The following is a 27,002-nucleotide window of genomic DNA, read 5'->3' on the forward strand; positions in this document are numbered from 1 at the left end:
GCCGGCGCGGCGCTCCGCGGGGGTGCGGGAGGGCGCGGGATGCCGAGCGGCGCCGCCGCCGGCGGGGCCTCCGCCCGCCGCCACTGAGGCCCGCGGCCGCCGCGGATGCGGCCTCGCTCCGCGCGGCGGCCCAGGCGGCGCCTCGGCCAGGCCCTCCCCGACCGGTGCCCGCGCGGAGGGCAGGAGCCGCCGCCGCGCCCCGCGTAGCCCCCTCCCAGGCCCTGGGCTGCCCGGCGCCGACCCCTCCGCACCCGGCCTGCCCTGGCCTCCGCTCCCCCAGGTGAAAGAGGAGGGATGTCCGCTGCCGCCTCCGCTGAAATGATTGAAACCCCCCCGGTCCTCAACTTCGAAGAAATCGACTACAAAGAGATCGAGGTTGAAGAGGTGAGTGAGGGCCCCGCCGCCGGGCGGCCCCCCCCCCCCCCCCGGACTCCCGCTGCTCCCCGGGCGCGGCCTGCTGGCGGGCTGGAGGGGCCAGCCCGGCCCCCGCCGTGGCGCCTGCCCCGGCGCAGCAGCCCCCGAGGGCCCCTGGGGTTGCCCCCCGCCCCTCCCCGGCGCCGTCCCCCCGCTGGCGCAAAAGACCGCGGAGGCTCCCTGGGTGCGCGGGGCTGCCGGGACACCCACCCCCCCAGCGCGGTTTCCTTCTCCTCTGGATGCTGCAGAGGTTGGCACCAGAGAACAAAGGCGGTATGGCTGGGAGCGGAGGTGCCAGTTCACTTATACCAACCCTGGTGCTGTACAGTGGGGCTTTATTGAAGCGGGATGGATTTATTCAGAACTTTAAAGTTTCACCGCCCATTTTGCCACCCACTTTAGTATGGGTGGCAAACAGTTGTCAAACGGTGTCACAAGAGGGAACTGTTAATTCTGATGTTTCTTTCGGATCTCTGTTTCTGTATGTCCCTGCTTTCTCCTGCCACCTAGCTGAACCATTGTATGTATAATCATCATACCGGCGTTAATTATTTGCTGAATTTACAGCTCTGTTAGCTGTAAGGATGTACAGATCTTTTTTTATCATTTTTTCTTAACATAGGCTAGTGATGTTGCACTCATGGATCTGTAACATTTCATTTTTGACCTGTGCATGTTACCCAGGAAGTGACATTCAGTTATCGTATAACATAGTTGGAAGCAAGTATTTCTTCTTCTGTAGAAAGTTTTATAGTAAAATTATTGCCTTAAATTCTTTGAGGCTGGAATGGGATGGATGAAGTACAGAATTTCATATGTACCTTTCGTCTGTCTGGATTTCCTGTGAAGGGCTCAGTAGTATGTGTATGCCATAATGTTGTTTAACTGTCAGAATCACACAAAAATATTGCTGCTGTTGGATTTTTTTCTTCCTTCCCTGCTAATGTCTCTACAGGAACGAAGTTGCTTCATGCAGATGCATACTGAATTTGATGAGGCCAGCTTGGACCTAAGAGACACCCAAGACTGCTGAAACAGTCTTTGTGCTTTTATTTATAGTTTAACATCTTCCAGTAATAATTACCCTCTTTTTCTTAAAAAGTTTATGTGGAAGTGAATTTAGTTTTGTGTAGTAGCTTTTACAGATACGACAACCAGCATCTCACATTTTTAAAGTGGTTTAGTAGATACTCGTTTGTTCATAATTACTATGCTGGGCTCGCGTGGCCTGGAAGAGTCCGCAGAACATAAGATCTGCATTATTTTCATAGAACACCAGGGCACTTTCTGCTGTATTCAAGTAGTGTGGTGGTAACTTTGGCTTTCACCATAGCAGCCACTGGAAATTCTCAGAAGATAGTATCTTCAAAAAGATTGCCTTTTCCCCTTTCTATGAATATGGCAATCATGAAGATTTTTGACTCTGTAAGTCTAATCATTCCTCTTCCCTTTATGCATTTAACTGTTCTGAAGTGAGAAAATGTTACGGTGTTTGGGAACTAAAAGTATTTTTGCATTTGATAATATGCTGACTTTTTTGCAACGCTTACTAATGGACAGGGATCAAATCACATGCTTTGGGAGAAATGTCTTTTCTCACCCAAAGAAGAATGTAAAGTTGATAGGCATTTATCCATCATAAAAAGTTGTTCTGTGATGGCTCGTAGAAGTGAGTAGCCCATCTAATATGTTACACATAACACTTTGAACGAATAAAACATGATACAAATCTTTAATCCTCACGACACCCTTGGGAAGGCTGTTAGCAAAGATTATATTGCTATTTTACATGTAGGAAATGTGGAGCTATGTAGTGTGTAATTGGTGTAACTAGAATTTATCATTCTAAGGTTTAGTGTTCGGAGCTTGTCTGTGTCCTGTATACCTGCCTAGCACCCACTGAGACAAGACTGTATGCACAAAAATGTATGTAGAGACTATGCCTAAGCGGTAATTTGTGCTTTATTTAATGTGATTGTTGCATTATCCTCAAAGTAGCATCTCTGTTGGAGGTGAAAAAACTCATGTGATATAAGCAGGGGAGCTCTGATAAAGTGTTCTCTCCATTAGAAAATCTGATGACAGCTGGTGTAGCATTTTGAGTTACGCTCAGTGTACCTGTCCTACCAGAAATTCTTATAGGCAGTGGGGATACCATAGTGCTGAACAGTCTAAACATCATCGCACAGAGGAAGAAATAAGATCTACTTTACAATAAAACAGGTGAATTAGAGACCATATGTAGACCTTGCTTTTCTCTACTGTGGATGTTGACCTCTTACTCATGATGCAGTTTCAGCGCAAATAGTCAACTTTGCAGTGATGGCAAAACATCATTGTTATTGAGGATTTTATGCGCTCTCACTTCAGGCTTGGAAGTTTTCAAGGATTTTTAAATGGCTGTGAGGACTCAGAATGGTCAGATTTTAATATGCTTGGCAAACTTCAGATTTTTCAAAATGGAGTGTCAAGAGATCTACACTGGGAATTCAAATGAATGCTTGTATAATCATAGCTTTGCTGTTGTATTATCAAGGCTGTCTTGTCAGCAGATAGCAGTCCCACTCTGCCACTAGTTTATTAATAGATTTTGAAGTTCTGGAATACTTGCAGGCCCTGAGTCCTTGCTAATAAATGTGAGATCTATAAGTGCACTTTCATTTAGGTTTGCCTGAACTCTACTGGATAATATCAAGAATATACCATATTTTGTTTTAGCTACCATGCACATGACTGACTATACTGTAGTGTTACTTCCCACCAGTCAAACATGTCTCCAACTTCAAGCCGCCTTTTCATGATTTAAAGTGCTTAGATTGAAGTAAAATATGGAGATAATTATTATGAATGAGTTGGAGGCAAATCAAAATTGATGTGACACAGTGGGAGCATCTTCAAATCTAGAAGGGGAAAAACAACGTAAAACTTAGGTTCAACAGAAAAGTTCCCTACTTCTACCATGCAAATTTTTGGCTGTGAGAATGTCCTCTCCTAAGTTTTCAGGTATTAGATACACAAATCATTAGAAACTGAAAAAATAAAACTACAGAATTTGTCTGAAAACTTAATATAACTGAAATCAAGTTAACAATAAAAAGCCTAATAGCCCTATTTTAAAATCTCATATTTAAATCTAGCCTAAATACTGCTGTCTCTTGTTCCCAGAGGAGTTTTCACATCTAAGCAATGAACAGACTTTGGTTTTGAATTGTTCTGGCAACCTGCTCCCTGCCACTCTTGCCTGAAGATCCCACAGCCCTTCCTCCATCATGTAACTCGATAACAGTCCTATACATGACCAAAATGCAGACGTCTTCATCACATGATGTGTGTATGCCTTGGATCACACAGCCAAAAGATGCATGTCTGGTCATGTATGCTGTGGCCCTGCCCAGTCACTGTCTGATGTAGCTGGGTGGAAAACCATTGCCATATTTGCGTGGTTGCAAGTTACTTTTGAACAGTCTGAAAATGTCAATTATTTGAAAACTGTTGTTTAATGCTCTGCTGGTATACAGTAAAATACACTGAAGTTTATTTTCAGTAATCTATTTGGGCAACAACAGTTAATTCTAAGGGCATTTAGGGTAATGTTTTCTTTAAGAGGAACAGATAAGCTTTCTATATATTTATTTTAGAAAATCTACTTAATGTGCCAGCAATTACGGAGATGCAATTTATGTCATGTTCACCTACCTTAGACATTTTTGAAACAGTTGGATAATTTCATTAACTGTCTGAGTAGTGTGCTGTGAACTGCATGTGTTCCTTGCAATTATGGAGCAGAGCAGTTCAGAGACAAGAGAATGAGGAATACAGTGAGACAACTGGGTTTTGCTCCCCTTTATAGTAGTTAACTTTTAAAAAGTTAATGAGATGCGGTGGCTGATTATGTCCATTACACTAGAAGGTAAAGCGGATTTGTGTAAGCTGCTGCTGAACATGGAGTTGTTACTACCTCCATTGTTTTTATGTCCTGGGGGATTGTGTCCAGTTGTAGAATACCAATCTGCAAAATTGGAAGACATTTGGACAAGAACCACAGGTGTGATTTCAGATCTGAACAATATTCTTGGATATCTGACATGAGTACGAAATGCTTGGTTCTCAAGAGCCAAGGGTGGTAGTGAGGAATCTGTTTCAAGTCAGTCGCATCTACAATTTCTCAGCCTTTTTCAGAAAGTAAGCCTTCAAGGTGCAAAGTTGAGCATCCAGAAGCAAAGGCAAAGAATTAGTACATGGTGAAAACGTACACCAGAATTTTCTGTGATTTTACTCAAAATACATTTCTGATTTAATTCAAATCATTATTTAAATTTTGTTTAGTTATACCAGTGGAAGATTTTCTTCATTCATCTACATAAGAAAATAGCTCAAGTGTCAGCTGGAGTGTGAATTTATAGCAGAAGTTACACAACACCAATTTCCTGTGGATGAAATTTAGTGTGCAGTAAGTGTTAGAAGATGGCTAATAAGCTAGTTAAACCTGTTAATGTAAGATTTTACACTTATTTCTACACATGCAGATTTATTCAATAAATCAGTTTGCATCCTGTAAAATAAACTTATATTTTACTCTTACAAAGAATTTGTGGGAAAGAAACCTCACAGGCTCTTCTGTTCCAGTGATGAAACAAGATGCATATTTATGAGATAATAACGAAGTTCCATGTCTAATGCAGCAGCTGAGGTCACAATGGAGTGACAGTGTAACTGCTATCAGAAACTGGGGGGGAAGGCCTTTCCCTAAGAAAAAAGCTGAAACAACAGAACAATCTTCATGTGTCCCTTATTTATTCCACCCAGTGGATTCTAGCAGTATTTTACTGCCTCCAGAATGATTATTTGGTTTTCAAAGACCAGTAATTTTAGACTGTGCCAGCCCAGCAAGCCCAGCTTATATTGGAGTCCTTCACTGTGAGTGCCTCATTACCCAGCATTTGGTGTCTAAAACTAGAATCTCCTGTCTGGGCTGCTGTAACAGGACAAATTGATTCATACTAGAACATCAGACAAGTTTTTTGTTAATGTTTTTAAATTGCTGGTAATTAAAATGACTTCAGTTCTTGAGACAGATGTGTAAAAGGCTATCGGTATGTAAAAAGCTGGAATGAAAGTACAACCCCATAAACTGTTATCTTTGCTTGAGATGCATGCATTTCTTAGAATGACTGAGCTATCGAAATGCAAAGAGGGTTGGTTGTGTGTTTAGAGCAAAGGAAGAATTTCTGGAAACACCCATAATTTTAGGAACATATACGATGGTACTTTGATTCTCCATAAACATGTTCTGAGGAAGTTGAAAAGAGAATGATTTCTTAAAACAGAACTAAATTCAGATAGCCAACTCACTAAATAATAACTGTACAGTGTTGTGCAGCTCTACCAGATGATGCCCTAAACATGGACCAACTGTATTAGTTAGTGGGAAGCAGAAGTTATGTATAGTTATTAAGACTATGTTGGGTTTTTTATAATTTATTTTTTTCATTAAGAAATATTTTTTTCCTACAGTGCTTTGCATAACTTTAAAGTTGAAACTCAGAAACTAAATCTAAACTAAATTACTTAGTTCAGTTAAAATTAGTGGGATTGCTTATGGGGCTTTTTTTGGGGGGCAGGGGGAAGCGGTTTTGGGGTTTGGTTTTTTTTCATTTCTGTATGAATCCCTTAAAGGGAAAGCAACATTTAGAATTGGATTGAGCAGTAGTACAAATAAACTTAACCAGTCAAAGAACATAGCTGTAAGAATTGGCAGATCTGAACTCGTTCCTAAAAGTGCTGCCAGGGTATTGGCCACAGTCATTTGTGGCATGGGGCCGATTTGCTTCAACCTGCTTAATAAAGCATAGCACACACAGAGGAACTAAGGTTGGAATTTGAGGCTGGTTGAACAAATAATAGAAAATGCAGGCATATATTTTTAGGGGCTTTAAACTGTTGCTCATGGCTTCTTTTGGCACCTCTTTTTGTTTTATCTATATGCTTTCTATGTGTCGTACGGGGAGATGCATGAAAAACTGAAAATATTAGTATGCTTTATTGGTACTGCTGGAACTCTGGTAGATAGAATAAAAGCAACTAAATTTAAAAATGTGTTTGTGTGTTTACATTTTTTTACCACCACCACCCCCCCATCTTGCATTGTGTCTGAAGCTTGAGAGATGTAAAAGTTCAGTTTGCATAAACCTTTCATTTTTAAATATACCGGATTCTAAGGGACATAGGTATTAAAGATAATTTAGAGACTGCTGTCTTATTGGAAGCACGGGTTTTGTTGGTTTTGTGTTGTGTTTTTTTAACTGCTTGTCTTGCTTCCCAAAATTGTAAACAAACATGTCATGTAGATACTGCAAATTATGAAGACAATTCTCCAAAGAATACTACATCTGCTAACCAGGGAGCTATTACATTTTATTGCTGTCTTATATATCCAGCAAGGTTTTTTTATAAAGAAGAACCCTAGGTATCCAGCAGGCAGAGCTTACTAACATGGAAACTTCATGGATAGAGATGAAAACTTTGTATCTTTCTGTTTTTTGAGTGAATAGAAAACTTGTGCAGTTGACACAAAGTTGAAATTAATTCTTCCAAAGTTTTGACATTTGAGAGGGGAATAGGGTGCATCTGAATAAGTAGAGATGCATTTTTCTTTTTCTAGTGAGGGGAGGGGGGAATTATTGGTCACATCCCTTAGGACAAAATACATCCTTGAGGGCTTAATGTATCTGCAATGTCTATTTCCTGCATGATTTCTGGTTTACATACTTACAAGTCAGTATCATGTATCTTTGTTTATGTACAGCATTTGATACTATTTGTACACAGAGGCAGAGATAATGTTGGTTCCAGGGATCTTGTATGGTTCATATTCGTTAAATAAGACTCCAAATACATTATCTGGAAAACATGCAAACGGCACTCTCTTTCGCCGTGTCACTTTGTCACACAGTAAAACATAACTTTTTACTGGTATGAATTTTATAGGGAGAGGAATAAATTTGCATGTACTTTTCAATCTTTAAAACTCTTTAACCATTTCTGCCAGTTTAAAATGTGTCTGTGTCATGTACTCACTGACTGGTTCTTGACAAACTTAATTCTATTCTGTGGAAAAGTAGAAGCCCTGGTGTTCCATTTCTAAACGTGTCATCTGCCCTATATTTTCCTTTTTTCTCCTAGAAGATATTTAGAGGGATAAAGTCTTTTACCAAAAGAATGTGTTTATTTTTAGATCATTTTCCAAACATACACAGTGGTACAGATCAACTTCTGTTTATTGATTTGTTGTGTCAATAATTCCATTAACTGTGCTTCATATAATTCAGAATATGCACTACTGCCCAAACATATGGTGTGGCATCAACAGCAGGGGACAAGAAGGAATGAGCGTGAAGAAACTAAAGTTCAGGCAGCGCCTCCCTCCTGTGCTATTAAGTTACTTAGTTCCAGCACACGGTGTTGAAGGAAACTACGTAGTGTTTAAACTGTTCTGACATATTCTAAGACTTACTCCTTTAAAGAATAAGTTCAGCGAAAACTTAAAGGAAGAAAACGAAATGTAAGTGGAATCCACCACAAGGTCCTTGCTGTCAATTGTAAAGGATGTTTTTACAATGAGTAAGATAACTTTCTCTAGATTAAGTAGGAAGGACATACTGGGCTTTCATATATAGTAAACATCAAGTTTGTATCAGATCCGTCATTGCTTCTGACAGTTGCTCCTTTCGTATGCTATCCAGGAGGCTGAGCTGCTTTAATGGAGGATCGGCTCTTCTCTGTTTTCCCTGTATCCTAGGTAAATATTCAGTGCATTCGTGTCCTCTTCTCAAGTTCAACCCTCTGCCTAAGCAGGCACCAAGTCACTGATAAATTGTTATGAAACCTTGACTGCACAGTCATTTATCAAATTCTTTTCACCAACCATAAAATGTATATATCTGATGGTCTCTCACAGCTTTCTATTACGTAATTAAGATTTAGATTGCCTGGTAAGCTCTTCCTGTTGGTGTCTGACACTGATATTTTTTTTTTATTTTTTTTTTTCCCAGTCATCAGCAGGACTTCGTAAAGTGCATCTGATTCTTGGAATTTATTCTACTTTTCAACTAGAGCCCAAGTATTGTGACATTCATGGCACACAGTAAAACATCACATTGAGTGGTACACTTGTTTATCTTAGATTCTTCATTGAATAGAAATGTTGTTTAAAAATACAGCAAAATTGAAAACTAATGGTTTCTCTAGTATGTGAACTGGAAATACATGTACCAATTCTTGGTATTAAACTTGCAGATACTCATGGATTTATTTTCAGGGGAACAGTATGCAATTGTATTGGCTTATGGGCTGAATTTGACCACGTGGAATCAAACAAAAGAACATACTTAGGCTTTCTTTTTTTTTGTTATACATGTAAATTTATTTTTATATACATGTGAAAATAAATATATTTAATATATAAAAATATATGTGGTGTATATTATATAGTCATAATATTTAAAATTATATCCGTAATAGATATAATACATTTGTACATATGGACATATACAAGTATTTTCAGCAAGGAAAGATATGACTAGCCAAAAAAAGTAAGCCTGATCCATCATAAACTGTTGTAAATGATTCAGGCTAAGTGAAAAAAAAAAAAAAAAAAAAAAAAAGACAAATTGCTTCATTAAATTTTATCAGATGTATCTGTGACCACACTTTTAGCTGGTGTATATGCATTGTTTTCAAATAGCAGGTTTTTTCCATGTCACTGAATTAAATGTAACAGAGCTGTAGTCAAAAACAGTGAATGAATGTGAGAAAAGGAGCCTTCTGAAAGGAGTCTCACTCAGCCTTGTGCCATAAGGCCAGTTGTATCCAGCTAGGAGAAATCATTATGCATACACCTCCTTTTCCCTAAGTGGAGGGAAGAGTTCTTCCCAATTACTTGACCAGTTTGGATTCTTCCATATCGTAGGGGAGCAGCAGACCTTGAATTGCTGCTGCCAGTGCAGTTTGTCCTGCCTGAGTTGTTCTGTGGCATCCTACTCTCATTAACTGTCTGTCCTTAGTACTTCTCAGGTGCGAGCAGGCTGCTATCTGAGTTACATGTGCTTGCACAGTGGCCATGTGCTCAGTAAATCAGCACTTCTGTGAAATGCAGACTTGTGTCAGACATGCAGACTGATGAGATTTTTCTTAAACTGTAGGTCTGGTCACGTGCTGTGTGAGGTGTGGACTTTTAGGCCTTCAGGTGACTCACTGTTTCCAATTTATTTATACGTACTGTTTTCATAGGCTGCTTGACTATCATTCAGATGGGTTGGTGTTTCCAATCTCAGTTTTGGGCTGCAAGAAAATAGCTGGTGTGTGTTTTATATCAAGAGAAGAGTCAAGGCCTCATACTTGTAGCCAGGGAAGGAGGTTACAATCAACAGGTCCCTTTTTACATGGGGCAGAATGGGGCATGTTCTGTGGATTTGCTGTGGATGTCTTGTGGTAGACTCGGTCTATGAACCACTGTTGTGGAGGGTGAGAAGCCAGGAGATCCTGGAAGGCTAAGTGTGTGCTGTAATGTAAACGAGAAAAATACTTTTTGTGTGTATATAAGGAAACCAGAAGAGGAGAATGCCATCAATCACCATTCCTGGGCAGCCGTCTCTCATATCCATATGTAACCTTACAAAAATATTGAGCATACTTTCCCTTTTCTCATCTTTCTTAATGCAAAATCTTGATTATTTTTTTCATTTATATTTTTCCCCTCTTCAAATTGGGCCCTGGATTGCAGACTTTCTCATATTCAGCATGAAAGTTTAGCAGGTCATGAGCTATGCACCTGCAGCCTTAACTACCCCGTTCTCAGGGGAAATCAGCTTCACTAATTATTTATTTATTAGGAAAGCATGTAGCGAGAACCTAATCCAAGCATGGTTTGCATACATGATAGTTTGCTTTGACATGGAGCCTTGACAAGTACAGTCTGGTGCTTGTACATTCCTGGCTACCGAGTTACCTTCTCTGGATCAGCACCCTTAACTTATGTTCTGAATTATTACTATATTGGGCGGCATCTCAAAAAAAGAGGTAAAATTATTGAATGTTATTTCCTCAAAGGATGAGCATTCAGACAGCAGGCAGTTTGCATTGTTTGAGCATTGGGAATGTGTAGGTATTCACTGATCTCCTACAAATTACACTTTTCTTTTAAGAAACCATCCTGTTAAGGAGTGAATTCACTAGTGAACCTATAAGAATCAGTGTACTGTTTATAATGTGGATGAATATTACATTTGAACATTTTGTGCGTGCTTTAATTATGTTGCATCTCTATATTTTAATCTTGAATATTCTTCCCTTCCTCCCCCCACCCCCCCCCCCCACAGAATATTCTTCCTTTTTTATTGGATAAATTCATAAATCACTACAACTTTCTAGTGAAGAGCTTTGTAATTTTGGGAAGTGTGTTTTCCCATCCAAAATAATATTTGTGTATGTGCATTACCCATTTAAGGAAGAAAGTAAAATTAAATTTTGTCATAATAAACTGCTGTGGTAATCACATTTGTAAATGCTTCCACTCCACCCGCTCCCTACTCCCCTTCCTTTCCCTTCTTTTCTCGTTCGCCTCCCAAAAAAGTGTTTATTTTATTGGAAGTGTCTGTTTTGTTCCTCAGGATACATATGAAATTACTTGAAATCAAGGACTAGGAACACGAGCACAGAATGCTGTTTAAAACCAACAGTGAAGAAAGGCTGCTAGGGCCAAATACAGAATCCGAGAGCAGCCCACCTAGCCCCTTGTCCATTTCTTCCCCCCCCCATCCTTCTCATCTGCCCTGCCTTGCTTTTTTTTGAGTTGGAGGAGCTCTTACCCCTTAGCTTCTTATGTGCCTTTGTGTGCCTTCCATTTCCTCCTTCTCTCCACCTTTCTTTTGGGCATATGTGTAACAACTTGCTTGTCTGTGCTTTCCTGTAGCAGCTAGAGTCACTGTTTTGGTGACACTCTAGTTTCAACTTTACATTGCATATGCATGTTTTGTTGTTATTTCTGTATGTTGTCATTTTTCCCCTGAAGAACACAATTAAAAGAAGTGAAATTGCAATTTACCATAGTTTGTAACTCACTAGTAACTGAAAGTGACCTCATAGTAAAAGGACACTTCTCTCCATCCTGCTTTCATTTTCGTGCTTGGTTTCAAAGAGCTACTCCAAATAGTGGTGGTGTTAGAGCTTATTCCCAGCAAACGTTAAATGATTCTTGAATAATATAGTATGCAGAAGCTGCTACTATTGCTTCTGTGAAGTTACTGTAAAGAGTTATGACTCTTGTCTGGTTTTATATATTTTTAGGCAATGATAATTCCAAATAAACTAGAAAGCAGACATCAACATAAATAGAGAAAGCATAGTTTATACAGATACTGTGCTTATTTGAAGGACTCTTAGGAGAATTTACTGTTCTTACACTGTTGAGGCATCTGTGAGAAAATGGAAGGATAATTTTGAACATTGAACACCTCATCCAGACTTCAGCATAGTCTTGTGCAATTGTTTGCACATGCATTTAAATTTTAGAATTTTGAATTCCTATTACTAGCAAGCATAAATTAATATGGCAGATAAATATAATTTCACTGGTCAAATTATAAAAATAAATTTGCCATCATTCCCCTAATTTTATTCTGAACAGATCTCTTTTGAAATAATTAAGATCATGTTTTTCTGAAATACTGTTACTGCATGTTAATAATAAAATGTTTTGTATGTGTGTTTTCCTATTTCTTCTGTAAATGATCTCTGGAGGAAGTTTAGCTAAGCTCCAGTTATGCTTTGATGGCATAATATTAAATTGCTGCTGCAAAACACGATTCTGTGTGTCTTCTGTTTTCTAAGATAAATTTCTCTTCTGTTTCTGAAGTCCTGCACAGCAAATGAAACTATTTCAAGTTTTAACTCAAGTGTTTCGTATTATCTTCTCCTAGGTTGTTGGAAGAGGAGCCTTTGGTGTGGTCTGCAAGGCAAAATGGCGAGCTAAAGATGTAGCTATTAAACAAATAGAAAGTGAATCTGAAAGAAAAGCCTTCATTGTAGAGGTACAGTAAGTTTGCTGGAAAACATGGGGTTTGGTAGAGCTTGTTTTCTCAAATTCATGGGTGTAGGTAGTGTACTAAAAGCTATGTCTGTATTACAAGGTAAATGCAGCCTGTGGTACCCAGTACAGGCCTGAACCCATTGTCATGCAGAATAGGACAGCTGTGAGAGCACGTTGCAGCTCCTTTAGTTCGCTTGCCGTAAAAACTGGAAGGCAAGGGGGGACAGAGGAGGGCACACACGTCAGGGAAACACCAGTTCCTGGATTCTGTCCCAGTGCGGAGTCACGGTGCAGCTGAAATACCCACCCAAATCCTGGAGCTGATTAACGCTTCCAGGGGCTGGAGCGTGGGTTCTTCATACAATCAGGTCCATACTTGAAACTGTTTCTTAGTTTTTTCAGCAGTTCTAATAATTTCATTATTTTTTTCTTACATACAAGTTTACTAACACATGTAACTCATTTAAGGGCAATCACTCTTTCCATTCAATGTCTACTTCTTCATAAAGATCTTGAGTAGCTCAGATATACCAATAAACTTCGCAAGATATGTAACATTTTCTAGAATCAAAAGTTAGCCATGTAATTTAAATGAGATATATTGTGATGTGCTGCTTAGTATTTAGTCAGTAAGAATCTAGGATGTTCAAGATACACAAAATATCTTAAAAATAAATCTCTTAATTTTGGAAACTGAAGTGTTAAAGGAAGCATATTTGTAATAGGCCTTTCTGTGTAAATATTTATATGTTGTCATTACCATGGAATTAATGTTATTAATCTGAGTCTAATTTAATACTGAATAGATCAGACCAGTCTCTTAACATTTTTGTGTTCAAAAGAGATCTGAGAAGGTAAGCCCAGAAATACTTCAGTAATTACTGGGATTCAGGAAGCCCTACACAGTGCAAGCATCAGTTGTGATACTCCGTTCTGGTTTATTAGAACTGCTGAAGCGTACAGAAAAAAGTAACATTAGCTCCTTAGACGATGAACAGCATAAGCAGCCCCAGAAGTCTGTGTAAAGGGGAAAAAACCTTCTTTTTTCCTTCTTTTCTACTACCTACTGGTAAAGAAAAATTCAGTGCAGAATAGCCTGATTGTCAATTAGTACAAGCAGCAGTAGGTTCTTGGAACTATGTCACATTAATATTAAACTGGCTGGCTTATTTTATAGGGTTGTGGGTTTGGTTTCTTTTTTTTTTTTTTTTTAATTAGGAACAGTAATTTCCTGTGTTGTCAATAAAGCCAATATGATTTACATCGTCTCACTTCATAAACAATCGCGATTCCAAAATTGGAGGCTCCCGGAAGAGCACCGAACCTACAGAGGTCATAGTTGCACAGTGTTTATGGCTTGAGTGATTTTACCACACCATGGAAAAAGTACTTTCTTTAAATTTAATTTCTTTAAAATTTCTTTTAAATACAGTTCCAGTTAGACACAAACCTAATTACATAAATTAAAATGCAAACAGGGATATTCAGTCTTGTAATTCCTAAAATCACCATGTAGGGTTATGCAGATATATAAAACTGTAATTGCTGTTGTGGTGTATGAATTATAGATGTGAAAATAAAGCATTAGCCTTTTTTTTCCATGGTTTGAAATGAAGTGTGATTTGTATTGCAGCTTCGACAACTGTCACGAGTAAACCATCCCAATATTGTCAAGTTATATGGAGCCTGTCTAAACCCGGTAAGTTATAGCTTTGTCAGTATGACAGAAGGTGACTAGCTTAACATATGCAAGCATCGATGCACAAAATGTGTATTTTATATACAAAACCGTATGGTTTATATATATTTTGTATGGTTTAGCCATAATAAGGAAATACACAGATATGTAGATTGGTTGATATTTTCAGGGTTTTGTTTTTTCTTACCCCTGCTATGAGAAATAAATTATTTCAAGAAAACCCCAAATGCTGTTTCTAAACACCGATTATACTTCAGTTTGTCAGAACCACGTCTGGTGTATTACATATGTAGTGTCATTCATATCTACAGTCCTATTAATTGCAAATCAGCAATACAAAAAAGAAAATACATTAGCAACACGTAATTCATAGCTTGTAAATCAGTTCCTATTCTCATATATGCAATTTTCAGGATTTGCTTGCTTTCTGCCACAGCTGCAAACAGTCCTACAAATTCTTAAAGCAGAAAAGCAAGTACTGTGACAGGACAGATGTATCCTTAGCTAATTCTAGTGTGGGCTATTTAATTGGTTAAAATAATGCTGCATCCCTTTTTCCTTAGTGAAATTCTTGCGACATGGTATTTAAATTTTTTTGTAAGCAACCAAAAAAAAAGTGAAGGCAAATGACTTGCAGTTTGAAGACAGCATTTCCTTTTCAAGATTGGGGGGTGGGGGTGGGGGTGTGGGGGGGGGTGTCATTCTCTTCTTTCCTAACTTATAGCAGGAACTAAGCGTATAACTGATTTGTTTCTTATACGTAAATATGTACGATTAAAACTGACTCTTTACCTCATAGATAAATTTTCCATTAGCTTAGGTATGGAGACTTTGCAGTTCCTCTCAAAGAACTTGACTTTCAGTTTACAAAAGCTGTTTTCCACCCCTACATTTAAAACTTCCCTATTTTTTGTCTCCTCCCCCTCCAAAGGTGTGTCTTGTTATGGAGTATGCTGAAGGAGGTTCTCTGTACAATGGTGAGTATCATTTCAACATAGTGTCTTCCTGGAGCTGAAGTGCTAGCATTAGGGCAAACATGATCTAAAATATAAAGTTGTTTCATACATATGTCTCCATCCTTGGAGATACTCAGAAGCCACCTGAACACAGTCCTGGGCCTCTGGGTAGCCTGCTTGACCCTGCTTGGTGGACTTCCAGAGGTCCCTTCCAACCCCAGCTATTCTGTGGTTCTTTGAAATTCTTAAAATAATTTTAAGGAGAAAGGAGTGTGCTTTTAAAAAATACTTTTCAGTCCTCTGGTTTGTTTCTTTGTATCAGTTTGTTATATTTTATACAAGTCATTTAAGGTTTTCCAGGGGAATCTGGAAAGATTCTTCCTTAACCTGTAAATTCCCTGAGCATTTGTTTAACGTAGACTACCAGGGATAGCTGAGAACAAGCAACACCTTTCATATTGACTTTTAACATAAAAAATTATGAAAAACATACTAAAAAATGGAAAATATTTTTACATTTCCATTATTTTAGCAGTCTGCAGAAGGACATTTTCAGTTGCATTGATAATTGCTTAGATTCCATAGAGCTTTCTGACTGGTATGTTGTTAACCCTGTTGTATCTGTTGTAATATGCAATAAAGTTCTTTTTAGTTTGTGCCTTTGTTTTGCAGTGCTGCATGGTGCTGAACCTCTGCCTCATTATACTGCTGCACATGCCATGAGTTGGTGTTTACAGTGTTCCCAAGGAGTGGCGTATCTCCACAGTATGAAACCAAAGGCTTTAATCCACAGAGACCTGAAACCACCGAAGTAGGTTTATGGCTCGTATTTTGTACTTTCTTACAATTGGAAGTTAAAATCATTTATAATAATCATTTATAATATAAAATTGCATTTGAAAGAAATACCTTTAACTGATACTAACTTCATTGGATGTGCTATATTCTAAATGAAAGCTGTGCATTTGAAACTTCAGTTACAGAATGATGGTGCACGGTACAGGAAATGAACTGTACTCAGTTACTTTCTGTTAAACTGTAAAAACATCCTGCTCCAGCCCTGCATCATGGAAGAGGATTTTGATAGGGATAGGGCTCCTAATCATAGGCATTTAAAATGGCCCAGTTTTACAGTGGGTTGTGGTGTTCAACAAGAGAATGTTAGCTGGGGGGGTTGTTTGGTTGCTTGTTTTTAACGTCATGTTTAATCTGATATATTAGAGCTCTCTCCCCACATGGCTATCCTCCTTTATCCCCTCCTTCTGCCTGTTCAGCTACCCCTGCCAGAATCTCCTATCACTTTCCACTGAAGCAAAAATTAATAGTTCTATGCCCAGTCAGTTTGTTGATCTGACTAATTTTACAGCTTCAGATCTGGCTCCACAGATCAGGTGGAAACAGAGATTTGGGGATCAGCAGGATCTCACCCCCTTTTGGTGGTAGCCTGCAGTTATTGCCGGATAAAATTAAAACGTGAAGCCACACTTTAAATCTTGAATTCTTTCTTGTATCCTCAGTTTTGATTTAGAGAGCTGTTAAGATGTAACTTGGAGTGCTTTCATTTAAATAAATAGCTACGTTGACTGACATTAATGGAAGTCTTGATTGTTCTTTTGGTAAAATTGTTACAGCACTTGTTTTTCAGCCTCTGGCATCTGAAAGACTAATTTTGTCAATATATGCTTAGTGGTTTACTATGGCTAAAGATATTTATTTAAAATCTAGCATGTAGAAATATTAATAAATTACAATATATATTTGATTGTTTTAAAATATTTCCTATGTTCAGATTAGGCACAAGTGACCTTGCTTATTTCTCAAAATATAAATATAAAGCACTGAGAAGCAAAGCCTTAGACATTCAACTATATTAGAATGATAGTTGTTGGGATAAAAAACTCAGTGGTTTATTACCAGACTATTTCATCCTACAATGTGAATTTGTGGTTTCTTCTTTGACAGTTTGCTCTTGGTAGCTGGGGGAACAGTTCTAAAAATCTGTGATTTTGGTACAGCCTGTGATATTCAAACACATATGACCAACAATAAGGGAAGTGCTGCTTGGATGGCACCTGAAGTTTTTGAAGGTAACAATAATTTACAGTGTCAATATGATGTGTTCTTTCTAGGGGTGCAACTGTGAATGAATTTCGTATAGGAAAAATAGCATCATATAATCTCACTTTATTTCAATCAGTGTATTAAAGTTTGAGGTGACAACTGAAAGAGTCTTGGCAGAAGTCTAACGTTTATTTAAAAATCTGTGTGATTGTATATTGCCAAATAATTATGCAGAGTTTCGAAGAGCAGCACTGAGTTGATTCTCATGTTAGTATTAGTTAATTACATGAAGATGTGGAACCATTATTTGTGTCATTGCTGAGATTTAGATAAGAAGTACCTTTAGACAGCTGCTGTTTTATAAGCAAGTAAAACACAGCCAGAGGGCTATTTCCCCAGGAGTGTGCTGTTTCTGAGATTCTTAAGTCATTTCAAACTCTTCTGACATTTAAATACATTGTCATTACTTTCACTCCCTATTCCGATCAGCTTTTATCTTTAGAATTTCCCTGTTAGTGTCTCTAAATTGAACATAATTGCCTTCATTTTCAATCCCCCGCTTTCTTGTAACTCCATCTTCGTCTGTTTTTTGTTTAATCTAGAGATTTGATACACTTCCTCTTCCCTACACACTGAGGAACTTGTTATTAACAGTTAATTTAGTTAAGTAGGAAAACAAGCCATTTCTTGCTAAGTGTAGCTAGGGAAGACTGATGACACTTGATAATTAGGTAGGTATAATTGCTGCATGATTATCAGAGAAATAATCCAGTCAATATTACATTGCAAATTAAACACCTTTCAGCCAGTCAGTATCTTAAATTATCGTTGCGATTAGCAGAGTGGTCTGGAGAAGTCATCTTCCTGCTTTAGCAAGCGAACTGGTTTTGATGTATTTGGCAAGTGCCTCTGTGCAGCAGTGTTTCCCAGATCCTGGATCCAAGTGGCCTCTTTTCTTTTACTGTCCTTATTCCACAGAGAAGCAGCAAATTATATATGTCCATATATGTTTTTAGGAAGTGTTTCCTCCTGAACACCACCTTCAAAGCTTTTGTTTTGAAAGTACCTTTTTCTCCCGCATATTGCTTAGAGTACCCACCCAAGGGTGATCTGTTTCATTCTGGAGCCTAAAAATTTTCCATTATGTCACTTTATGTTGAGACAGCTACTCTACTTCTTTAACTCTAGCTAGGAATGCTTCTTTTCTTAACCTTTGTTTACTATTAAATGAAATTGTATAAACGAGATATTTTTTCTTTTAGAAATAATCAATCAGACAATCTGTGTTAAAGCTAGATTTTTTTGAGTGAAAAATCTTAATCTAAACCAGATTTTGAAATAAGTATATTGTAGTAGGATTTTACAGTGCATTTCTTAATTCCTCTGGTATATGAATTCAGCAAGGCAGAACAAAGAAATCTTGTATTGCAAATTTATTGTTGGACAGCAGGAAAAGCCTTCAGTTTACAGTTGGTTTTATGTGCTTTTATCTGAAAGCATTTACTGATAATGACACAAACCTTTATACAAGTATCAAGGAAAGAAAGCAGTAGCTTCTATGATGCAGCATATCAAGTTACTCTTGAAACAGTCATTAAACTACTAAAATTATCACATCAAAATTGTTAAAAAATTGTTTGCTTATGCTACTGCATCAGAATTCAACAATGGAATAAATGCTAGTATTATTTTAGTACTGTTCTAGTACTAATGTTTTTAGATGAGAACAGTAAAGGCATAGGAAATATCTGTTGTAGATGGCAGAGTGCTCACTGAAGTAATTGCCCTAATAGTAAGATTTTCCCCCCATTTTAAATATGGGCACCTAAAGCCTTGTACAGATCAAACAATCTAAATGAAAACAATATCATTTAGACCAGGATAAAGTGAAAGAGAGCAAGTGCTCTAATCTCAGAACTCCCTTTAGAAGAAACTATTTAAAAATTGCTTTGGGATAATTGGATAAATCAAGGAATGACTGTGTCTATATCCTACCTTGGTGAGTTGAAGAAGAATATTTAGAGGAAGCAAGCATGGTCAGTTAAATCCTGAATGCAAGAGATCTTTGAAACTTAATAAATTGTGGTTTATATTATATAAGAAAACTGACGTGTTTTATCATTTCAGGATGACTCCAAGTGAAAAGGATTGATTTCCAGAGAGAGGCATTCTTAACAATCCTACTGTCAAATGATTTCAGACTTAAGTTAGTGTGAATCAGCTAGCTTTAGAAAACTGTTCTTTCTCAGCAAAACAAATGTGAAGTGAAAGGAAGCATGTAGAGCTATTTATCAGCTCAAACTGTACTTCTTTTTAATGTGTTATATAGAAAAGAGACAAATTATATTGATGGCTTTCTTCCAGGTAGCAATTACAGTGAAAAATGTGATGTTTTCAGTTGGGGTATTATTCTCTGGGAGGTAATCACCCGTAGGAAACCTTTTGATGAGATTGGTGGTCCAGCTTTCCGCATAATGTGGGCAGTTCACAATGGTGAGTTGAAAATACTTCATTGCATTTGAAGTTGTGTATTTGACCTACAAATTTGCTAAACACTCTTAACTGCGCAGCTTTAAATTGCTAGTTTTTCCATTTTATACTTCATTAAATATGCATTTTTGTCATAAAGACTTAATAGTTAGACACTGCCACTTTTGTGTCAGTGTGGGTTTTGTGTTATTTTGTTGTTACAGTGCTTGCATTTCCTGCTATATGTAACTAGCGTGTGAACAAACAAGGGAAACGAGCCATGTTCTTTTTGTTACGACACTCCATTTTAAAACTGATCTGAATCTTGTGCCACAAAAAACCCCGCAACCCTCTGTCTGGATGAATGCCGATTTTACTAGACAAATTGGTTTGGTTTTGTTTGTGGGGGTTTTGGGTGTTTTGTTTGTTTTTTTTTTAATTGGGCATCTACAGTAAACGTGTGAGTTTAAGTAACTTGACCTGTCTTTAGAAATGCTAGAAACTGTCAAACTCCTGCAGGACCATTAGGCATTAAAAATGTTACTTTGTTTTTCATTTAGTTTAGTTTTTTTTGTTTTGTTTTTTTGTTCTGCTGTTTGAATTGTTTTACCTTTATATCTAGGTACCTGTAGTCATGGAGCAGGACTCTACTGTGCTAGGTACTATACAGAAGGGTTCTCAGGAGCTTAGAATATAAACAGGAGACAATGGCTGAATTCAAATGGACAAAAGAAAGCAGTGGTACAACATTGGTCGGAATAATAGACTGTAGTATCTTCATGCTAGTGGTGTAACTCTTTTAACAGTGTGTTTTTAGGTACCATGGCAAAGCAGAATTTTAAGAAGAATAAAGTAATGATAGTGAAGTAGTTCAGTGAATGTCTGCAAACAGTTTCTGCCGTTTGTGAAAGACAACATCAAAGAAAGCACGAACTTGTTTGGAAGATGTAATTAACAAACAAGCAATGAAGGCCGGTACTCTGCCTGAGTGTCATTGCTTCAGTACTAAATGATAGAAGCTTAAGGTGAGCACAGGCATCCTATCTGATGAAGAAGAGAAAGGGGCAGACAGTGATAGGATGGATGAGCATTATAGTCATAATAATGCACAAAGATAGATGTTTGCAAATGGCATTTTTGAATAAAGAAAGAGATTCTCCATTTCAGTTTTTCAAGAACATGAGTCATTGAGATTAGGAGTGATGACTGCCTTGCATAAAAGCATTAACTGTAAAAGTAAGTGTAAATGTAATAGTCATAAATCAGAAAGTCTCGGTAAAGTACGGGAGTGTCCTTTAGGGGAAGACAAATTCCCTATCTGTCCCTACTTTTGCTTTAAAAACTTATGGTTTTTTCTTTTTCTATGGTATTTTTTTCCTTCTTTTCCTTCTTAGGAAGGGTTAGTGCACATCTCACTTGAAACCATTGCAGCACTCTTACTTCATGTATTACTTGTTACAGTTAATACTTTTTTAAATACTTGCTGTTTTCTATGCAAAATGTCACTACATCTCATGTATTAAACACAACTGGATGTCCATTAATTGTACTCATTGTTGAAAGAGTAAAAAGAGTAGAAACTCGAACCAAAAACTAGCTGAATAGTTATACAGCACTTGAAGTAAAATATGTAATTGAAAATGTGTATAGGCCATGAAAAAGTCACCTGAAATTGGTACTTCCAGGGCTTAATAATTTTTCAGGAAATTCTTAAGAATAAAATCAGCCCCCCAAAATACTTTTTTCCTTTTTTTTTCTTTTTTTTTCTTGTGAGTACAGCATTAGGAACTAAAGACTGTTACTGCTTGCTTCCTAGTTTGGTCTAGAGCTTAATTCTTCAGAAAGTGGTAACATACTCATTAGCCATTGCAACATGTTGTATTTGGTCAGTCAGTGAATTTATTCAAACCACTACTGAAGGAAAAGTTTAATTTTCTTTCTACTTGTTTGTATGTAATTGTAACTTGGATGTAGTGCAAAGGAACTTTTTAGGTCAGTTTTTTGTTTGTAAGAGAGAAAATTAGGTATAGGGCAGTTCTTTCAGACGACAATTAACTATAAGTTTTCCTGTATTTATTTAGCAAAATACGGGAGAGAGATCAGTCGCTGTCAGTCATCTTATAGACTGTTTAACAAATTAAGGGGTTTTTCTAATTTCAATTATAGGTACTCGACCACCACTGATCAAAAACTTACCTAAACCAATTGAGAGTTTAATGACCCGTTGTTGGTCCAAGGATCCCTCACAACGACCATCCATGGAGGAGATTGTTAAAATAATGACACATTTGATGCGGGTATAAAAATTTATTTTAGTATCTTAATCATTTCCTAACCTATTAAGTTGGGTAATTGAGTTATAAAAGGTATGCCTTTTATCACGCTCTAAAGGTGGGCTTGCATGTTTTCTCTCTCCTTCTCTCTCATTTTGATAAAAAGTATCATTATTACAGTAGAGAAGGGAAATCATTCCTCTCCTTATAGGAGAGGTATACTAACTCGTAACAGATTTGGGGACATTAATAAAAATAGTCATAGATGTATTTTAATGTATTACTAAAAACAATTGCATTTATTTATCTTCTAAATAAATTATTATAAACATAATATATAATTTATAAATATAAATTTTAAATTTATTTATAAATACAAATGTAAATTATTTTATGAGGTACTATTTATTATTTTATGAGGTACTATTTAAATTATTTTTAAACAATTGTTAATTTTTATCAAATCATCAATTGTTAATGTTTTTATCAAATCATTGCTGTTTTTTCACAGTACTTTCCAGGAGCTGATGAACCTCTGCAGTATCCTTGCCAGTATTCAGATGAAGGCCAAAGCAACTCTGCCACTAGTACAGGTACACTTGTATCAATAAGAGAAAAGAACAGCAATGTGAAATTATGCAGATGGATTATAAACGACATTCTTATATTGATTTTGAACTCAAATTGGGAAAGGTAACTTTTCCAACATCTTAAGCATTGGCAGGAATCTATTTTTTTTTGTTAAGACCTCATACCACATCATATTTAGTGTTCTCAGCCAAATGGTTTTTCTGAAGTGTAACTTTAATGGAAAACAAGCATATAATAAAAGCTGTCTCCGAATATCCAGATTTAAGGTCTCCTCCTTTATTCTCTTTCACTTATATGTAATGCTTAGGATTTGGCATTTTTAAATTTTTGACTGTTCTTGAAAGCTACACCTGTTTTCAGTTATGATCTCCACAATTTAAACTTGCAGTTGCTTTATGTTAAGATGCAGTAAATACAGTAATATAAATTAAGTGCAAGGAAATCACTAGAAAGGTGAATGGAACAAAATGTGGGCTAGGCTTTCAGATAATCTTGCACTCAGAGAAATCCTTCTAATAATAGAAAATAAGGATCATTTGGTCTTCTCATTTTTTAGAGTACAGTTTTCCCACTTCAGTTGTTTTTAATCTTAGGTGTCTTCACCTTCCACTGCTTGGTTGGTTTGTTTTCTATCTCCAAGCAAATTGCTGTTATTTTGGACAAAGTTTCCTTGGCTACTTTGCAACTTAGTGACCTGTTTATTATAAAATCTTTTCAGCTGCAGCATTGTACTGACTTTACTAACTGTTCTCCACCCCTCAGCACATGGTTTTAAGATATGATTTATCACTTTAAACTTAGAATATATATCGTCTGTTATTTTTTAGGTATTTGTGCTCCTGTATGGTTAGTGATGGACTTTGTCATTAATTGTGAATGAGGTTGCTGTTTGTGTTGTTAATGTAACATCTACCCCAACAATTTCAGAGCAAGCAAAAGATTGACTACAGAATGTCATCATAGTATTTAGTCATGTATTCTGTCTTTTTCACTCCTTTTACTTTTTACATTAATGGATCTGTTGCAATCTTGCAGCTGTCTTTCATTAAAAGTTTTCAAAAGCATTGCTTTAAAGCAAAGTTAGGCTTCTGAGAACGCTCAAGTGAAGAGATGCACTTTAGCATTTTTAATGGAAATTCTCAAATGTTCTTCCTTCTTACTGATTTCTAGGTTCATTCATGGACATTACTTCTACAAACACAAGTAACAAGAGTGATGCTAACATGGAACCAAGTGAATTCCAAGGAGCTTCTACCAATGACACTATTAAACGTTTAGAGTCAAAATTGGCGCAGCAAATGAAAAATACAGCCAAGCAGGCGGTAAGCCAATGTGTGCAATTTTGAACCGTAATAATGAAATGGACAAAGATGGACAAAAGTGTTCTGACTGCTACGAAACATTAGTGTCTTCTTTCAAAAATAGTACAAAATTGGAGCCAGTTAGTTATAGGAAAAGAACATGAAAGGGGATGGAAAAATACTAAATGATTCCAAAAAGGTAAACTGTGGAAGGCTCTAATATCAAAAAATAGTTCATTTTATTTAAAGGGATTCATTAGGTTAAAAAAAATTTGTATTTGAAAATTGCTGCCTTAATTTAGAACAAAAATATTAGTATGACATGAAAAGATCAAACGTTTATGTGAATTTTGAAAAGACTATGTTTTATTTCAAGTAGGATGAAAAAATACAGATTCTCTTGTGACAGTATTGGCCTAATTCTGCTCAATTTTTATCTGCATAAAGTTAGATTCTTTTGAAAGTTGCAGATACTTGGTTCATGTATGCTAATAATAGCTAAATTATTACCATTTATTGAATTATAAATTTTAAAAGTTGGCACTTGTGAAACACATTTTATAGAAATATATTTTAACCTACATACTGTGCATATCATGGAGGGACTTCTGCAGAATTTTTTTTCTTTTAAAAATGTGACTGTTGAAACAGGGTGATCCTGGCCGTTTGAGCTTACCCCCATCTCGTGGGAGCAGCGTGGAGAGCTTGTCAGATGTTCGTGCACGACCACAGTCAGCCCTTGTTTCAGGAGAAGCCAAAAGGATGAGTGCTGACATGTCTGAAATAGAAGCAAGAATAGCTTCCATCACAGGTAAAATTAAAGGATGTTTGGGGGATAGACTAAGGAATTGGAAGGAAGGAAAGGAGGAAGGAAGATGTACGACATGCATAGTTTTACAGAAGGTTAACACCATCAGCTGTATGAAAATACCTTAATTTTTCATATAATCTTTATTGTCCTTTATTAATCATGGGGGAAAATGGCTTCATTCGCAGTTGTACACTCAACATGGTTGAGTATTTTAATTGGGTACTTTTAAGGTTGTGGAAGAGACTACTTTTGTGGAATTAGACTTTTACCTTTTTAAAAAATCATTATGAGACTTCTAAATATCAGTCCTATTTCAAATGCACAACTTTCTCCTTTGCATCTGAAATAATGTTATTCCATCTCTGCTAGCATAATTACTTCCAAAATAACATTTCTTTCAAGGTTATTCCTATAGTATCTTGAAATTAAGAGGTGGATTTGAAGTTCAGCAGGTTCCTAAGTAAGTTTTAAAATCTACTTTGACAGAATTCAGGAAGAGAAACATAGTTAGATTTTATTCATCAGATTAACAAAGCATTGGTATCTTTTGGTTTTTTTTAAAAAAAAAACAAACTACAGGTGTTTTGCCAGGTTTGCTTCAGGTAACTATAAACTGTTGTGTCTAAACATTGAATCCTTGAGTGAATTGGAATTTATGTGTAAGTATAAATATATAATTTTATGGTGAAGGTAATCTTTATTCTTCCCAGAAGAGTGAACTAATAAAAATGTGTATACTTGGCAAACACTTTCTTGTCTCTTTTCTTCATCAAAGATATTGTTTGTTAATCTATGCAGACTTCAGGTTTTAAGTTTCATATGTGAAACTTCTTTTTTGTTATGGTATATAACCATAGACTTAAATAATTAAAAAATTACTTTGGTTAGTTCAGGGTTATTTAGCTGTTCTAGTATTTTTCTACCAATCTGAAAATTAGGGTAATTGAGTAGCTGTAATTAATAAGGAAATCATATTCTGTCTGGCTTTCTTGTGAACCATGACTATTTCATTTTTGTTCTTCATTGTATTATGATTACTCCAGGATCTTGTTTTACTAAATACTGAAGTTACTCATGTAATAATATTTATCTTGCCCTAAACACTTTTTACTTTTATGTTCTTATTGTAAAGCCTTATTCCAAGATCTGTCTTTTGTATTGTCAGTCTTTGACTGGATAATTGTGTAGCACATCTCACCCTGAATATCTCTAAAGGTTTCCTAACACAGAAGACAGCTGTGTACTTACCTGATAATAATAACATGCTGGTTTTATTTTAAAATATGTCAGGGCTCACTTTGGTCACTGACACTCTAAAGTCAATGTAAGTTTTTGACATTAGTGGAGATAACCTGGCCCTCCTTTGTGTGAGTTTTAAATTTTCCTGGTTTATCTTCCTTAAGAACATTGCTCTGAGTAGCAATTACTATTTCAGAATATTCTTAGGATTTTCCTTTTTTTATGACTGTAGGGTTTCTTCTTGAAACAAAAGTATATTTTGAACATACTAGTTTGGATTTTTTATTAAATCACTTCAGGCAATAGTGGACTACTAGAAATGAGGTCAAACCCATCTGACACTTAACTTTTTCAAAAAGAGCTGAAACAGCCCTGTATTGGTTTTGCTTTGTTTTTTAATCTTGTTAACTGTGTGACAGAAATAATATGCTATGAACCTGAAAAAAATTGTGTGGCTGGGTGAGAATTGGGCTGTTGTTAAAAGTAAATCAGGTCAAGAATTATTTAATCTTCTTGTTCCATCTATTGCTAGATTAAGTGTGAGAGTGTGCACATAATGTACATCACCATTACTTACTAAGTTTGAGATGGATATACTGCAATGTTCTACCGTTGGGAGATGTATTCAGACTTTTCTCTAAATGGGAACTATTTATCTTAAACTACACAAGTAGTAAAATAAAACTAAAAAATGTATGATCAGATTTTATTCCAAAGTATATAATGTTTCTTGAACATCGTTCAAAAATTAAAAAGTTGGTAGTGATATCCAGTTTGCAAAACAAAAAATCTTTGCTAATAGGACGAAGGAATGGAAGGCAGGAATGATTGTCAAATGTAGTAAGAGTAAGCATTGTTTCAGAGACGGATGAGATTTGATTTCCTTTAAAAGGACGTGATTTAAAGAAATAGAAGTACCCAACTATTAATCTCATTTACAAAATGGTTTGTACCTAACACTAAAGAGAAAATCTTACATAAGTTCAGGCAATCAAGAATTTATTCTGAATATACAGGTGATCTGAAATAATATTATTTATTCTCTGTTTGGATAATTACATTTGATTTTCCCCTCCTTGTTGCCATGCTGCTTTCTGTGTTTG

The 27,002-nt window shown here is 36.6% G+C and overlaps 1 protein-coding gene across 10 annotated transcripts in view; it reads left to right on the top strand.

Annotated features, from left to right (window-relative positions):
• Positions 1-236: 236 nt before the first annotated feature.
• The window catches only part of MAP3K7 (mitogen-activated protein kinase kinase kinase 7), a 46,461-nt gene continuing 19,695 nt past the window's right edge, over positions 237-27,002 (top strand). For 5 of the 10 annotated variants that reach the window (XM_059830540.1, XM_059830561.1, XM_059830568.1 and 2 more), the window contains exons 1-12: positions 237-384; positions 12,390-12,500; positions 14,133-14,198; positions 15,130-15,175; positions 15,827-15,965; positions 17,117-17,241; positions 19,580-19,708; positions 21,851-21,981; positions 22,469-22,550; positions 23,719-23,870; positions 24,501-24,567; positions 24,598-24,660. In XM_059830540.1, the coding sequence (XP_059686523.1) occupies positions 295-384; positions 12,390-12,500; positions 14,133-14,198; positions 15,130-15,175; positions 15,827-15,965; positions 17,117-17,241; positions 19,580-19,708; positions 21,851-21,981; positions 22,469-22,550; positions 23,719-23,870; positions 24,501-24,567; positions 24,598-24,660 (1,201 nt within the window). In that variant the 5' untranslated portion in view covers positions 237-294. Of the gene's footprint in view, positions 385-12,389; positions 12,501-14,132; positions 14,199-15,129; positions 15,176-15,826; positions 15,966-17,116; positions 17,242-19,579; positions 19,709-21,850; positions 21,982-22,468; positions 22,551-23,718; positions 23,871-24,500; positions 24,661-27,002 lie in introns of all 10 variants that reach the window. The other 5 variants (XM_059830518.1, XM_059830526.1, XM_059830534.1 and 2 more) reach the window with 1 other exon arrangement.

Source organism: Gavia stellata, chromosome 2 (genome assembly GCF_030936135.1).
Source record: "Gavia stellata isolate bGavSte3 chromosome 2, bGavSte3.hap2, whole genome shotgun sequence".
Lineage (NCBI taxonomy): Eukaryota > Metazoa > Chordata > Aves > Gaviiformes > Gaviidae > Gavia > Gavia stellata.